We start from the raw sequence: 15090 nt of genomic DNA, 5'->3' as shown, positions 1-15090 counted from the left end.
CTGTCGGTTGAGCAGACAACACAATTGAAAAAAGAGAAGCACCGTGTCGAGAAGAACGATGGCAATCGGGTAGTCTAATGCAGGCGAAGCAAGCGAGCAAGTGGGTGATGGCGACAGACTGGCAGTGTACCCAGTCTCCGCTGCTGCAGATAGCCTAGGCGATTTGAGACGATAGGCGAGGGAGTGAGGCGCGCGATAACAGCCAGCCGCAGGAGCAAGGAGTGAGGAGCAAGGAGCGAGGAGGCTGGAAGGCCAGGACCCAGACGACAGGAGGTAGGAGCTGGGAGCACGCGCCTGCCTGCCTGCCTGCCGTGTCCTTGTTCTGAACTGTGCATGGACAGGAACGGTGTAAACCAACTACCAGGTAGGTACCTAGGTACGGAGTAATGACTGACCGCTCAGCCTGCTGCAGCGCTGCCCGCCATACACAGTGGCATCGGATCGTCATTGCTGCAGGGGCCCAGGGCTGATCTCATCCCATCACCCCTGGGCCCTCTAACCTTCCCCAGGCCAAAAACCCAATCACCAAGGCTGCCCTCATCACCGTCATAGTGGGCGAAGCCAATACCAACCAATGCGTCCACCACGCAGCTAGCACCTCCAGCCAGCACATCCGTCCATTATGGCCGTTGGCTGCCAGTGCGACTGAGGACGAGGAAGGCAGATGGCCGACGACCATGTCCTCGCAAAGGTGCATGCCTTGAGCGATGTCGAGCTGGCCTGTCTCCTGTCGCTCGTCAACAGCGAGCACTGCATCGTCAGCACACCGACTGGAAGCCTCGATGACCTTGTCACCGAGCTGCAGCTCATCACCGACCGCACCTTTGGGCTCAAGTCTGCCGTCGTCGAATGCAACCCGAACACCACCCTCGACGACTTTGCCAGCTCCTTGCTGCTGCAGCCACACGCCTCCAGCCCGACCACCACCCGCTCGCTCTCGCCCTATCTGTCGCGAAACCCTCACGACAGCTACTTTCCCGCCGGCCATGTCTCCTTTGCTCACTCGCCAGGGCGTCTCGTCCAGTCAGCCATCGCCCCCCTGACGCCCCAAACACCAGGGCCCTCGCATAGCCAGATAGCCAACATTGTCCTCGCCAAAAACCTAGACAAGGCCCCTAGGGCAGTCCAGACACAAGCCCTCGAGCTTCTTCGCACAAAGCGGATCTTTACAAGAACATCTGTGCAGACAGCGCCCAAGACCTTCATGCTGGTGGCCGTCCTCGGCGCAGATAGCGGCGGTGAGGCAAGGGTTACGCAACACCTGAACGATTTCTTCTCCGTGGCGCACTGGGTCGACCCAGACGAAGAAGGTTTCCCCCACATAGACGGGGACGACCTTGACTCCATATCCTACACCGACGACGGGCTGGCCGACGACAAGGCCAGTATTGTTAGCACCGCCAGCGTGGTGAAGCGACGCAGCCGTGGGAGGGGCACCAACGACATCCTGCACCGCAGCAGTCCGAAGCCCCTGGCCATGCCAGCCAATGCCACCACGCCCACGACCAGCAAGGCGCCTGCCTTCACGGCCGCCGACATATCCCACCTCCGCCAGCTCTCTCTGCGCACTGCCATTGATATCGACGTGCTCCGCTACCAAATGAACATAGTCTCCTTCCTGCGCATGCACCGCGCCGTTGCCGGCGGCATAACCCCGCAGGCGACACGCCACCTTGACCAGCTGGTCCGGACGCTCGCGCCCCTGCATGGGCTGGAGTTTGTCACCCCGGCGCTCGTGGGCGTAGCCGCCCGCAAGGTATATCTGCACCGCATCAAGATGGTCGAGGCTTCCAAGGAGCGGAGCATGCAGTGGGGCAGCGAACTAGGCGCTATTGGGAGACTACTCGAGGGATGGGGCCCGGAGGACGTGGTTGAGGAGGTCCTGGCGGTAGTCACGGCTCCTGTTTGAGATCCAAGACGTACATGGAGCGCTGGATCGGCTGGCTTATTGGCGACCTAGTAGCCGCCTCTGTTTGTGTTTTGCTTATGCGTGCCTGCGTTGTGTTCAGAGATACCCACATGTGCCACTGCTTATGCGAGAAAGTTGATGGACGTTGAGCAGTTCCTCCTAGTAGCCCACACATCTTGCTATAGCGTGAACGAGCCCGGGGCATGTGTGAATCACTCTTCGCGCCGGTCAGATTAAGAGAGGAAGGAGGAAATCCTTATTTTGCTTTAGGTTGCATTCCATTTCATCTCACTTCCAGTTCGTGAGCGAGTATTTGAGCCCTGTCTATTCGATATATCACCGTGTGCGTCGACACGCAACAGATTCCTCGTCCTCCCTGCCTCCGGTGCGTCTCGCGAATCTGGCCTTGTACCCTGAGATCCGAGGGGTCATACCATGAGACCGATGCACTGCGTTGCGGACCAACAGCACCGGCCGCCACCTATTGATACGTCATGTCGCAGAGTTCGTGGTGTTTGACTGTCTCTAACGTAGTAGAGAAGAACACTGGTAAAACTCGTCATTAACATGTATGCATTGTCGTTCTTTATAATTCTAATTTCCCGCCCTAGTGGATCTCAGTGACCTTGCACTGCCAACCCGAGTTTTGAGACAGCAGTGGCAGACTGCGGAGATGAGGGTCAGCATTGACTGGTCTGATTGCGATGCCGTAGGTCAAGGAGGGAGGGAGGGAGGGAGGGGATGAGGAGGACTCACCTAGCGCCCAGACACCAACCGAGCTCATTATCATTGATCTTCTTGGCGATCCTCACCTCGCGGTCAATGGGCATCTCATACCCGGCGTGCGCAAGCGCGACCATGAAGCTCAGGTCGAGACAGTGCTCCGGACGGTCGGCGAGCTCATCGAGGGCGCCGCCGACGCTGGCGAACACGTCCCAGCCGCCGTCCCGCGCGCCGCCGCAAACGCGCGCCGCGAGATCCTGCATCTCACGCAGGGTGAAGCTGTCAGGCATGCCGAGCGGCTGGGTGCGGTCGTAAAAGTACGAGAGGAAGAAGACGTCCTGCTTCATGAACGTCTTGGCCAGCGAGGGCTGGTGCACGCCGTTGAAGGAGCAGGGGGCCAGCTTGCACTCTGCTTCCTTCTTCAGGATCTTCTCGGCCAGGCTGCGGCACTGCGCGGGGGCGCCGCCGGACGAGGGACCGGTGAAGTTGAACTCGCGCGTGGCGCCGAGCGGGTGCGCATCGCCCAGCTTGACGGTGACCACCTTGGAGGTCCCTGACGCGAGGCACGGGTTCACGACGGGCTTTGACGCCCAGGAGTTGTCCGCGCCGCCGCTGTGGGCCTCGTGAACCTGGTTGATGAGCTCCGCGTAGATGGCCTCTCGGGCGCTCATCAGTCCATAGCCCAGATGCGAGTGCTGGTACAAGGTGAAGTGACGTCCGCCAAAGTCCAGGTCAAACTTGTGGTCGCCCTCGGCCATCTTGGCCGGCTTGCCGCCGTCCGTCACGCCGTTGAAGTCGGGCTCAAAGACAATCTGCGTGGAGCCCCCGCCCAGGTCGAACACGGCCGCGGTGGAGCTCTCGTCCGGGCCCCCAATGTTGCCGAGCAGGTAGTTGGTCGTGATCCAGGCGTAGACGCCCTCGTCCTTCCCATCCATGATGGCGACGCCTTGCTTATCGGCTGCCACAACGGGGAAGGGGTACTTGGTCTCGAGGTGAGTGCGCACTGCGTCCAGGATGCTCTGCGACTTTTCGGGCCCGAGGAGTCGCAGACCGGCGGTGGCCTTGACAGCAACCGGGGAGCAGGCCTTGAGCTTGTCCGGCACGGTTGCCATGGCCTCTTGCATGAGGATGTCCAGACTCTGGGCGGCGGCCTGAGGGTCGTCAGGATATGCGCTGAGACCGCTGCTCTTGCCATCGATCTTCTTGGTCATCTGGAAGACCTCGTCCTCGAGATAGGGCGTCGGGCCGCAGTTGTTGAACTTGTAGACGTGGATACGGGAGCCAGTGCTGCCGGCATCGATCATGTTGACGTATTGCACGATTGGCTTGTCCTTGGAGAAGGACTTTGCGCAGTACGGCGTGCCATAGCTCGAGTCGGTGGGAGTCTGGCCGCCGCCGCCGCCGCCCCCCGAGGATACGGACCCAGCAGAGCCGCGATAGACATCGACGCCTGAGGGAGCGAAGTAATAGAGGCAGACCAGGACGAAGAAGACCAGTGCGCCGGTTTTGAGCCAGCGGGTCTTCTGGGCCTGGGACATCATATCGTTCTTGAGTTTCTCCAGGGTGCCGACTTGTCGCGGCTGGTAGCGAGCCGGCTTTTCGTGTGGGTCGTGGGCGAGGCCTTGCTTGTGTTTGGGCAGAGAGACAGAGGTGCGCCGCATGTGGGCGTTGGTCCCCTGTGACGTGACGGTGAGATGTGACTGCTGGAGGGTCAGCGAGCCGGGTCGAGTCGAGCGGGATCGAGTCGAGCGGGATCGAGTCGAGATGGTGGACCGACTGACTGTCGACGGCAACTGCTGTCGACGGGGAGCAAGCGAGCGACTGCGACCGCTGGGTGATGGCTCAAGGCAATTCGTGGGCGCGAGCACAAGCCACGGCCTCCATTAAACGCGATAAGCCCTAGGTGAATAGATAGGGCAAGCGAGAGACAAGAAGGGATCACCGCGTGGCGTGGCGCGTGCGTAACGAGGAGAACAAGGGAGGACAAAGTGTCTGTTCCCGGCAGAATGGCTGGCCCAAGGCAAGACAGACTAATCCCACGAGTATCAGCTGGGGAAAAGGAGAAAGGAAAGGAGGAGGGCAGAGTGGTAGGGGGTAGGATCGGTCAAGTCGAGTGGCTAGATGGACGAGTTGGGAAAAAAAAAAGGGGCGGCGATTGAATGGCAAAGGCAAATGGCTGCTCAATCGCTGATGCAGAATTTCGTGGTCAACTTCCTTGCATGTGCCAGGTAGACTACAACCAGTACCAGTCCAGGGCAGTATAATAAGCAGCGTGCAGGGCCGATGGATGGGCAACCCAATCCGGCACGGCAGTCCTTTCCTTCAACAGTACTCCTAGCCCCCTGTCGAGCAAGGCAGGTAGGCCTAAGGAGTAGCTGTGGCGTGTTGCCATGTGGCGGTTCCTTACGGACCGCCCAACGGACAGCCCAACGGACAGTTCAGCCACACTTTGGCCGTCCCGTGCCGTCCCATCTGTCGACTTCGCCCAGGTTCGATGACTGCTTGCTGATGGATGATGGCGTCCGTTCTTTGACGGCCTAAACGCCGCGTCTCCTTGCTGCCTTCGGCTTCTGCAATTGCATCAAATAAAATACATGACGTTCCACTCTCCTCAAGGTGAAAAGGCAAGTATTCTTCTCGTCCAGTGGTCTTTCAGCGGTCTATCTTCCTCATTTACGTTCTGCTTCCCTGCCCTCGCTCTCAGCCACCGTCTCCGTTGCGTCCGCACTGCGCCAGCCCACCTCTCTCGCCGTCCGTCTTCTTTGTTCTTCACGCTCGTTCACAGCCACCATGGATGTGCATCTCCTCGTGTACGACCTTTCCCAAGGGCTTGCACGTCAGATGTCCATGGGTCTGCTCGGCTTCCAGCTGGACGCCATCTATCACACGTCCATCGAGCTCGATGGTCTCGAGTATGTCTACGACGGCAACGTTATAGCCATAACCCCCGGCTCTTCTCATCTCGGCCGGCCCATGCAGCGCCTTCACCTGGGAAAGACGGAACTACCCATGGAAGTTGTCCAGCCGTACCTCGAGTCACTGAGGGAGGTCTACACTGTCCAAGTGAGTTGAGTACCCTGTGTGCTGACCTTGTCTCGGCGGTGGGGGCGGCCTCTGGCTGACACCGTTCAAGGCATATGACTTGTGGAAGCACAACTGCAACAACTTCTCAAATGACTTTGCAACGTTCCTCCTGGGCAACGGAATACCCGATCACATCCTCCACATGCCCGATGCGGTGCTGCAGTCGCCAATGGGGAGGATGCTCATGCCCACATTAAACCAGCAGGTCGAGGCAGGCAGGCAGAGCAGGCAAGGAATCTGGGGCATCCAGAACGGCCAGCCAGCGTCGGCACCTGTGCATCCCCAGCCCCAGCATCGCCAGGGCAAGGTCCGGACGGTTTCCAGCTCCAGTGAGCTCGAGTCACTCCTCACAAGTGTCCACAAGTCTTGCGCCGTTATCTTCTTCACCTCCGCAACCTGTGGCCCTTGCAAGCTGCTACACCCACTGTATGATGAGCTGGCAGCTGAGGTAGGCGACAAGGCCGCCCTGGTCAAGGTGGACATATCTCAAGCATTTGACGTCGCCAGTCGTTACTCTGTCCGAGCCACTCCCACATTTGTCACCTTTCTCCACGGCAAGGAGGAAAACCGGTGGTCTGGAGCAGACCGGGCGGCTCTTCGTGGCAACGTTCACATGCTTGTCCAGATGGCTAACCCTATCCATCCCCATGCGTCGCTGAGGCTGCCGAGCTTGCAGAACCCCGAAGCCAAGCCTGTTCTTTTCACAAAGATCCCCCCACTACAAAAGCTTCTTGCCAAAATGGGCACCGCAGCCGATCACGAAGCTGTAAAAGCCCTCTCACATTTTATAGATGCTCGAAGCAAAGAGGGCCCAGCAAACGATCCGCTACCCAACATGACAGCCCTGACAACATTCCTCAAGAACTCGATGACTACCTTGCCTCCCGAGCTCATGTTCACAGTTATCGACCTACTCCGCTGCGGTCTCGTTGATCCTCGCTTCAGCGGTTTCCTTGCCGAAGAAAAGGAACACGCCACGATCTTGTCCCTCATATCCTATGTGAACGGCCTGAAAGATTGCCCATACGCCCTGAGGCTCGTCACCCTGCAAATGGCCTGCAACCTCTTTACCACCCCTCTGTACCCGGACCAGATCCTTACCCACGAAGGCCTGCGCTCCGCAATCACAAGCCTGGTCTCGGCCAGCTTCCTGGACGACAACCACAGCAACGTCCGCGTCGCCGCGGCCTCCCTGCTATTCAATATCGCACTAGTCAACAACCGCAAGCGACGCATGGACCAAGACGATGCACTCCCCGAAGCCGATCAGATAGAGCTTGCGGCCTCGCTACTTGAGGCCATTGCCCAGGAAGGCGACTCCACCGAGGCGCTACAGGGTATGCTGCTTGCTCTGGGGTACCTTGCCTATCTCGCGCCGCTAGACGGGGAGTTGGTGGACTTGCTGAGGGTTATGGCTGCGGATGATACCGTGAAGGGGAAGAAGAGCACCTTCAAGGATCTATCGCTGGTTCATGAAATTGGCGTAGAGCTACTCGGCAATGGTCTGAGGAAGCCGTAGATATGGGGCGGTAATGTGATTGTATGGTAGAACCACCACGCTGCGTAACTGCGGAACGGACACATTTTTTTGTTTGGCGTTGTTTAATTTGGCGGCTTCAGCATGACATGGTTTAGACGGCGAGAATACTCGGCCATTCAAACCTAGAATTAGACAGGGTATCACGCGAGAGGAGTAATTTGGATCTTGAACTGTTCATTGCGAATTGTATACATCATTATGTTCAATTGTGGCTTTCAATCTTCTCCCAGCAAAATTGGCTCGCCCTGGGCGTAAGCGACTTCTTCTCTCCGACGTATCGGTCTTCCTTGGGGACAGGTAGGGAAATTCAATTCCATATCGACCTCAAGGGTTGCTAACTCATAATCGTCGTAGGACACGGCTTCAAATCAACCATGGGTATGTGATCAGGAATTGGGTGAATAGAAGAACATCGCGGTGCCCTGGTGGCGGGTGACGAGCTCGGTCCAGCGCCCATGTCTGACACTAACTGTGAAATAGAAGGGGGATATTCGCATAACCGTTTTTGAATGCTATTTGATCATTTGTAACTATGTGAAAGCACATAATCTAGACTTACTAAAGTTAGGTATTGGTTTTATTTCTGTTCTGTATACGTCCGAAGCTATACACGGTGCCTTCATATACTGAGTGGTCAACGCTCAAAGACTGTCGTCTACATAAAGCTTTGCCACCCTGTGTCTTTCCAAGAGTTCCGATCATGCCGATCCCTCAGTTCCCGTCAACGTGGGAGGCACGACATGGGTATTCCTGGCCGCCGCAATTAATACCTAGGCAACAGACGCAGTGCCGAGTTTCCTATTTTTGTTAGTGATGGCTCTAAATGGCTCTTAGACTGAGTCACGTTAGGTGTCAAAACAGTCTCACTGCAATGAAGTCAAACATCAGTTTATCTAGGTACTTCAAAATCCAAATAAGGACGAAACTTGGCCACTAGTGGTGAAGCTTGCTGGTAATAAGCCACGGCATGCCACTTGTGATCTGAGAAAAGGCGCCACTGCAACCTGCCTCTATCAAAGTAACATTGAATATGCTGAAGTTGAGAAAGGACTTGTAAAAGAATACTTAGTTACACTATCGGTGTGCGTAGTCATGGACCCCGGTGGGTTCTTTTTGCTAATGACCCCTTCACTACAAGTTCGTAGTCTTCACGTAGACTTCATCTACCTATGTAGATATATTCCCACATGCTTGAAGTTGGAGCTGCAGGATACTTCGGGCCATTGACCTCACATCGTCACGAGCCTGAGACAGAGATTCAACAAGCCGACTTTGAAATCTTGAGCGTATCTAATAAGACTGGAATTAGGACGCAACGAGCGATCCTTTCGCCCACGCACGTCAACGGATGGCAGGTTTCGCTTGTGCTCCTCTACCACATGTTGGATCCAAAGACCTCGGCGAAAACGCTGACAGTCGCCGCACTGGTCTCTATTTCTCCGGACGATGATGCCGACACAAGAGTAATCAACTATGAAAATCCTACGAGGTGCGCTTTGTGTTGTCAAATGTTGGTCTACTCGCGAACCTCCTGAATGCTTGGCCAAAGCTGACAGATGTAAACTGGAGGGTTGAGTGATCGGAGTTGGCGTGCAACACAAAGCCTTTCTACTCGACTTGATAGGTATGTGAAGAACTTTTTCGAAGAAATACAAGAAATCTTGTTGTTGATGCAACACGACTTTGTACGCAATTGTGAATTGGAATTGGATGCAAGTTGTTCAATTTTGAAATCCACATCAAAGATGGTCGTTGAGCTTGGAAACGGTTTGTGGAGCCAAGTCCTCTGGGGTCATCGAATGATAGTTCGGTCTCGGCCAGCGGCCACGTTTCTGAGCAGAACCAGGCCCGTTGCAAGGTTGTGTTCTAGACCCAGCAACCAAGCTTTTCGCTGACCTGCTGATCTCCAATGATCTGGGCCACAAATGCTTAAAGCGTTTGCTTGGTCTGCAGGGCATGCTGGGGGAAGAGGTACGCGCGCATGGGCAAGCCGGCCAGAAGGTCCCATTCTCCGAAAGCGGTATCCCGAGTGATCAGCGGCGCGGCTCGCGGGTACGAGAGGCGAGATGAAAGGACGCAAGCAGATTGAAAAAGTGAACATTGTAGTCACCGGCTGCTTCCTCCAGGGAAGCTCGAGGCGGGCAATTTATCCAGATATTAACTGTGCACCGCCTAGCAGACGGCGAGTGTGGGTTCTCGAGTTGGTCCCGCATTTAGTCTGGTGTTGTGCGAGCATTCTCTGGATTCGATGAAGCGGTTGAGCAACTGTGCTGTCCTCGACCAGCCGCTAGCTAGTATCATCGTAGTCGGATGATGAACAACAAGTCCTCTGCTGGATGGCCTACACGCAACAGAAGAACCGACATCCACATGTAGGACAGTCCGGACGGAACATGGTCGACAAGATCCGATTGACACCCCTGCCCCCAGACAATGCAATGCTACTGTGGGCAGCTCCACTGTACACCCCACACTGCTGGCAATGATCTGACGCTTTCCCATCAGGGTCATTCAGGAACGTGGGGCTCCGAGATTAAGCTCTCGTGCAAGGGCTGTCAACCCGACGGTGTCAGTTGCCAAGGGTAGGCTTGGACCATTTCGCTGGATGCCCGTTTGGTTGGCGGAAGTAGCGATCCTTTCCGCCTTGGGTTGTTTGCCTGCAGTGGCCTCCCGAGACTGGGGTACCCTTGGGGGCGGTCCAAATGCGTCGAAGTTCGAACTTGGTGTTGCTTCCCACAACAAGCGGGAGTCGACGACAGTGAGGGATCTTGGTGCCGTGTCAGCTGTTGCTACCCTAGAAACAGTGTGATGTGATCACGCGGAGATGGTGAGCTTCTGTTTCCCCTGCGAGGCCTGTGCTGGCTTCCTTGATCCTCGGTTCCAATCGGGACGCACTGCCTAAATGCCTAGCCCAGGTTCCAGCCAGCGTCTTCTTCCTCCGCAGTGTTTTCCAAGTATGCCTCACCCAAAAGCAGCGTGCAACGTGCGCCGGAGGAAATGAGGCGCCGCCCGTGCTCGAGGGTCGGTGGTTCAGACCTGAACACCTTGATATTAACCATCAGAGGCCGTCTTCCCGCTTATCCGACGCAATGGCGGGGCGCATCCGTCGATGTGCGAGACTTGCTTCTTCATAAAAGGCAGGACCGCCGTGATTCAAAACCGCGGATAGAACCTCGTCTTCAGCTCCATCCTCTCACTCCGCTTGGAAATAACACCAACTCCGACCGACACCAGTTGACATACAAGAAAGATGGCGGTCAAAAGCGTTCTTCTCGCCGCCTTGGCTACCATGGCTCTGGCCGCGCCGGTCGAGGAGCGACAGAACTGTGGAGCCATGTAGTAAGTCGGCCTCTCACCTGGCCTTCGGCCTTCGGACTCGACATACTAATGACGGCGGTCAGCGCGCAGTGCGGAGGGATCGGCTGGTCGGGAGCGACCTGCTGCGCGTCTGGGTCTGTGTGTACCAAGGGCAATGACTATGTTTGTGGCCCACTCCTTGCCATATTAGCATGAAGGTACTTCTTCCGATTTCTTGAAGGCTGATTCCGAGTTCTGTAGTACTCGCAGTGCTTACCTGGCTCGGCTGCGAGCAGTTCCACTGCAGCGACAACCTCCAGGACCACCACCACCGCAGGCCCGTCGTCAACCACGACGTCCAAGGCGAGCACGACCAGCGCAGGGTCGGCGACCACCTCGTCCAAGCCGTCCACCACGATCCCCGGAGGAGCCGGTACCACTGCCTCGTATAGCGGCAACCCTTTCAACGGCGTGAATATGTGGGCCAACTCCTACTACGCTTCCGAGGTCTCTTCCCTGGCAATTCCAAGCCTTTCGGCAGCCATGGCCACCAAGGCCGCCGCGGTTGCCAAGGTACCTAGCTTCCAGTGGCTGTAAGTATTCCATCTTTTTCGCGTTCGCGTGTTGGTGGCTGACTGAGGACTTCGAAAAGCGACACCGCCGACAAGGTCGACACTTTGATGGCAGGCACCCTTGCGGACATTCGAGCTGCCAACAAGGGGGCTACTACACCATATGCTGGCCTCTTCGTGGTGTATGACCTCCCGGACCGAGACTGTGCGGCTGCCGCTTCCAATGGTGAGCTGAGCTATGCCAACGGCGGTGCTGCCAAGTACCAGGCGTACATCGACTCCATCCGCAAGCAACTCATTACCTACTCGGATGTTAGAGTTCTGCTGGTCGTTGAGCCCGACTCGCTCGCCAATCTGGTGACCAACCTCAACGTGGCCAAGTGCGCCAACGCAAAGGACAACTACCTGCTGTCCACACAGTACGCCCTGAAGCAGCTCAACTTGCCCAACGTCGCGATGTATATGGATGCTGGGCACGCCGGTTGGCTGGGATGGCAGGCCAACCTTCAGCCCGCAGCCGATATGTTTGCCAAGGTGTACAAGGACGCTGGCTCTCCTGCTGCCTTGCGCGGGCTTGCGACGAATGTAGCCAATTATAACGCCTGGAGCGTCGCCACCGCACCATCATATACCCAAGGTGAGTCTCCGAATGCCGAATGATCGTCAATCTGGCAGGAGGTCAGGACGCTAACATGTCTCCCAGGTAACGCCAACTACGACGAGTCGCACTACGTGAAGGCTATTGCGCCCCTCCTCGCCGCCGAAGGGTTCAGCGCACATTTCATCACGGACCAAGGCCGTTCCGGCAAGCAGCCTACAGGCCAGGCCGCGTGGGGAGACTGGTGCAACGCCTTGTAAGTAATGTATCCGGAAAAGACTTGGACGAGAACAGTTGACCAACACAAATGCCTTAGGGGAACTGGATTTGGTCTCCGTCCCACCTCCAACACCGGCCTCGAGCTGGAGGATGCCTTCGTCTGGGTTAAGCCTGGCGGCGAATCGGACGGCACCAGCGATCAGAGTGCCACCCGGTACGACTTCCACTGCGGCCAGTCAGACTCCCTCAAGCCCGCCCCCGAGGCAGGCACCTGGTTCCAGGCGTACTTCGAGCAGCTCCTGACTAACGCCAACCCGGCGTTCTAATCGGATCAGCAGGTAGTCGCGCGGGCGGTGTGGGTAAGTACCAGAGTGCCTTATCATCGCCCATAGAGGGTATCGGGAAGCTCGTCTTATTTTCAAAGGTCTTTCCCTTCGATGTATATAGTTCTTGCGAACATCATCGCTGTCCATGCAAATAGAACACGTTCTCTCTTGACCTCGTGCCGGACAGGCCGCGTTATGCTCTGTTCAGCATATCGGTCCGCCCTCGAAGCCTAGTTCTTCACACGGTTCGTCGTCTCAGGGAGTCGTGAAAACAGAGTTCAGTCTACCAACTAGGACCTCCTCCACGGTCCTCCTGGCTGTGGTGGCAAATTCGGTGCTGTCGATGAGCACGCCGAGCTCTTGACTCGTAAACCAGCTCGCTCGGTCCATGTTGCCTGAACCCAAAACAGTGTGTTGTCCATCAAAGATACTGAGCTTCAAGTGCGATTGCACAGGCTCCTCGTCCAGGGTCGAGGCTTCACTTGGCTTGAAGTAGGAAATCCGCAACGAACCCGGCGCGACAGGCTGAGCCTCCAGGTCAACAGTCTCGTCTGCCCCTGGATGCGCTTGTTCTAAGGCTTGAGTCGAAGCACGAAGCCGCCGATAACGCTTTACTAGGCCCCGAATGCACCAACCGGTCGTCGTGCCGGCTGTGACGATTTGTTCCAACAGCATCATGCGCCGACTGGTTACAATGGCGACGTCTACTCCGCGGGCGAGAGCCTTGTCGATGGCAGAGAGCACTGGTGGAGAGGTGAGGTTCGGAGTCTGGATGTAGATGTCCCGGCTTGCTCCGTCCAATAGTCTTAGAAACGCAGTGTTGAGAGGCGTGTCTGGGACTGAAGGGGACTTCCAAGGCCAAAAACAGAAGGATGGGTTGCGGTGGTGCCAACTGGGGAGCCATTCGACTCCTGCGGCTGGTACTTGGACAGGCGCGAGCCTGTCGGCTAGGGACTTGATTTTACCCTCGTCAATTCTGCTGTCAGTGAGGCAAGTTTGTCGGGTATCCTGTTCCAAAGTCGGCGGCAGCGTTGCCTCGAGGTCCAGACCGTTTTGCCACACAGTGCGGTAGAAGCTCAGGAGGCCATCAATGGGGTCATCACGCGGCGCCTTCCTCGACATTTCCAGACATCCCTCGAGCCAAGTCTCCCAGCTGACGTTGCAGCTCGGCACGAACGCCCGCCGGCGATCCACAATCAGAAATTTGGGGTGCATCACGCTGAAAGGCAGGAAGAACAGGCTCTTCACCTCCATCTCCATCTTTCCCGCAGCTAGGACGTCCGGGGCTGGCAGGCCCAACTTGTTGCTCCACGAAGACCGAGGGTAGACATATCCATCCCTCGACGACGTATGCGAGAGCTTCTGGAGCAGAGAACGCGAGGAGAAGCAGATGTACACCCGCAGTGGTTGAACGGGCAGCGTCTCTCGCTTCCGGGCAAGTTGCTCAAGCGCATTGGAGAGTGCCACCAGCGTCTTGGAAGATGCCCAGAAGCAAGTAACCAGGATGATCTCGTGCTCAGCCAGCAAGATCGCTGGAAGCAGCCGCTGGGTGTAGATCGAGGCACCCGTGCCGAGGACGAAGCTGTCCATGACCGGCGTGTTCAGTGTCCCGCGACCCAGGTTGATCGAGGTGTTGATCTTGAAAAGGACGACAAGGCAATTGTTTCATCCTGGGGGTGCTGCCGGGAGCTGTTGATGCTCTCTGCCCGTCGCGTCGGTGCTGCGGCCGACGTGCGTCACTCCGAGTCGGACACCCCCCTTGTCCTAACCCTGGCCGCAGCCCTCCATCAAACCCTTCCAACAACACCAGCCGGCCATTAATATTTTCCGTGGTCGACATCAGAAAGAAATATCCATGACCTCTAAGGCTGCAGTGAAGGGGCCTCGGGGCATGGCTGGTTGATAAGCACAATTGACGACGCGCTCGACACCTGCAAGCACTTGAGTCGAGCTACCCAAGGTATGCACCAAGACGCCACCAGGTTCATGGGCAAAGGGTAATATGTCCCGACCAAGGAAGCTACCCATTCCATTTGAGCAGCCATGTGAAGGTTGTGGTCATGGCGGCAACGGATTGTAGCCCCATATCATGATCTCGTTGTGATGTACCCGACGGTATAGGGCATACTTGATTATATGATGCTCATCATCGGACCGACAAAACACTGGGAATTTTAGAAGCTTGAGAACAACCATTGGGAGTCGCAAAAAGTTTATGACGAGTGCCTTCCAATAACCAGGGGACATACGCATGAAATGGAAGGATATTGGATAGGAAAAGATGACTACCGGCGGGGGGGAGAAATGATGGGAGCGCAGGGCTTTTGATGAATTTGGAGTAGGTTTGGCCAAGACATTGTTGCATATTGTTTTATATAACCGGAGCGAGAACTACCGCTCCATCATCCAAGCAGGAACTGTCAGCAATTTGGTGTGGGTTGTCATTGGGCTCACCGTCAACTGGTAGTTGTTTCTACCATCAGTCTCGCAGACCGGGTCCTTAATTTAAGCAACATTGAACTGGCTGGCAAGCATGTCCTTTCGAGCTCCCGAGATTCCTTCTATGTTTCCAGCTCTGGATTCGCTTCTATTCCGTATACGCCCGAAGCCATACATGGCGCCTTCATAGAGTGGTAAACGCTCAAAGACCCAGCATTTGAAGAAGAAGAAAAAACTGTCGATAATACGATAAGTGTATATATTGATACTTTTAAGGGACAATGGAATAAAGGATTGTTCAAACGCGATAGTATCATCTTGAGAGATGTTGGATGCGCTTCAAGAAATGAAAAAGCTTGTTCCCAGTGAAGCACGCCACTAAC

At 56.2% G+C, this 15090-nt stretch overlaps 4 protein-coding genes across 4 annotated transcripts; 3 read left to right on the top strand and 1 right to left on the bottom strand.

Moving 5' to 3' along the window:
- Positions 1-250: 250 nt before the first annotated feature.
- On the bottom strand, positions 251-4905 carry KVR01_010843 (guanosine diphosphatase). The gene is made up of 2 exons (XM_044784757.1): positions 2666-4905; positions 251-2574 (listed from the first exon to the last, which is right to left on the bottom strand). The coding sequence occupies exons 1-2, from the start codon at positions 4291-4293 to the stop codon at positions 2517-2519; spliced, it is 1686 nt and encodes a 561-aa protein (XP_044639990.1). The 5' UTR covers positions 4294-4905; the 3' UTR covers positions 251-2516.
- KVR01_011024 (uncharacterized protein) lies at positions 665-1909 on the top strand (the record flags this gene model as incomplete). Its single annotated transcript, XM_044786208.1, has 1 exon — positions 665-1909. One exon carries the CDS (start codon positions 665-667, stop codon positions 1907-1909), a length of 1245 nt encoding a protein of 414 aa, XP_044640171.1.
- Positions 4906-4926: 21 nt separating the features above from the next.
- KVR01_011097 (uncharacterized protein) lies at positions 4927-7539 on the top strand. Its single transcript, XM_044783894.1, has 2 exons — positions 4927-5695; positions 5766-7539. The coding sequence occupies exons 1-2, from the start codon at positions 5423-5425 to the stop codon at positions 7233-7235; spliced, it is 1743 nt and encodes a 580-aa protein (XP_044640244.1). The 5' UTR covers positions 4927-5422; the 3' UTR covers positions 7236-7539.
- Positions 7540-9018: 1479 nt separating this feature from the next.
- Positions 9019-13957, top strand: KVR01_010981 (uncharacterized protein). The gene is made up of 5 exons (XM_044793586.1): positions 9019-10736; positions 10815-11146; positions 11206-11762; positions 11829-11979; positions 12040-13957. Exons 1-5 carry the CDS (start codon positions 10254-10256, stop codon positions 12266-12268), a joined length of 1752 nt encoding a protein of 583 aa, XP_044640128.1. The 5' UTR covers positions 9019-10253; the 3' UTR covers positions 12269-13957.
- The last annotated feature ends 1133 nt before the right edge of the window (positions 13958-15090 follow it).

Source organism: Diaporthe batatas, assembly GCF_019321695.1.
Source record: "Diaporthe batatas strain CRI 302-4 chromosome Unknown Contig00014, whole genome shotgun sequence".
NCBI lineage: Eukaryota > Fungi > Ascomycota > Sordariomycetes > Diaporthales > Diaporthaceae > Diaporthe > Diaporthe batatas.
The sequence above is the reverse complement of the archived record's forward strand: the minus strand, read 5'-3'. Positions and strand labels throughout refer to the sequence as shown.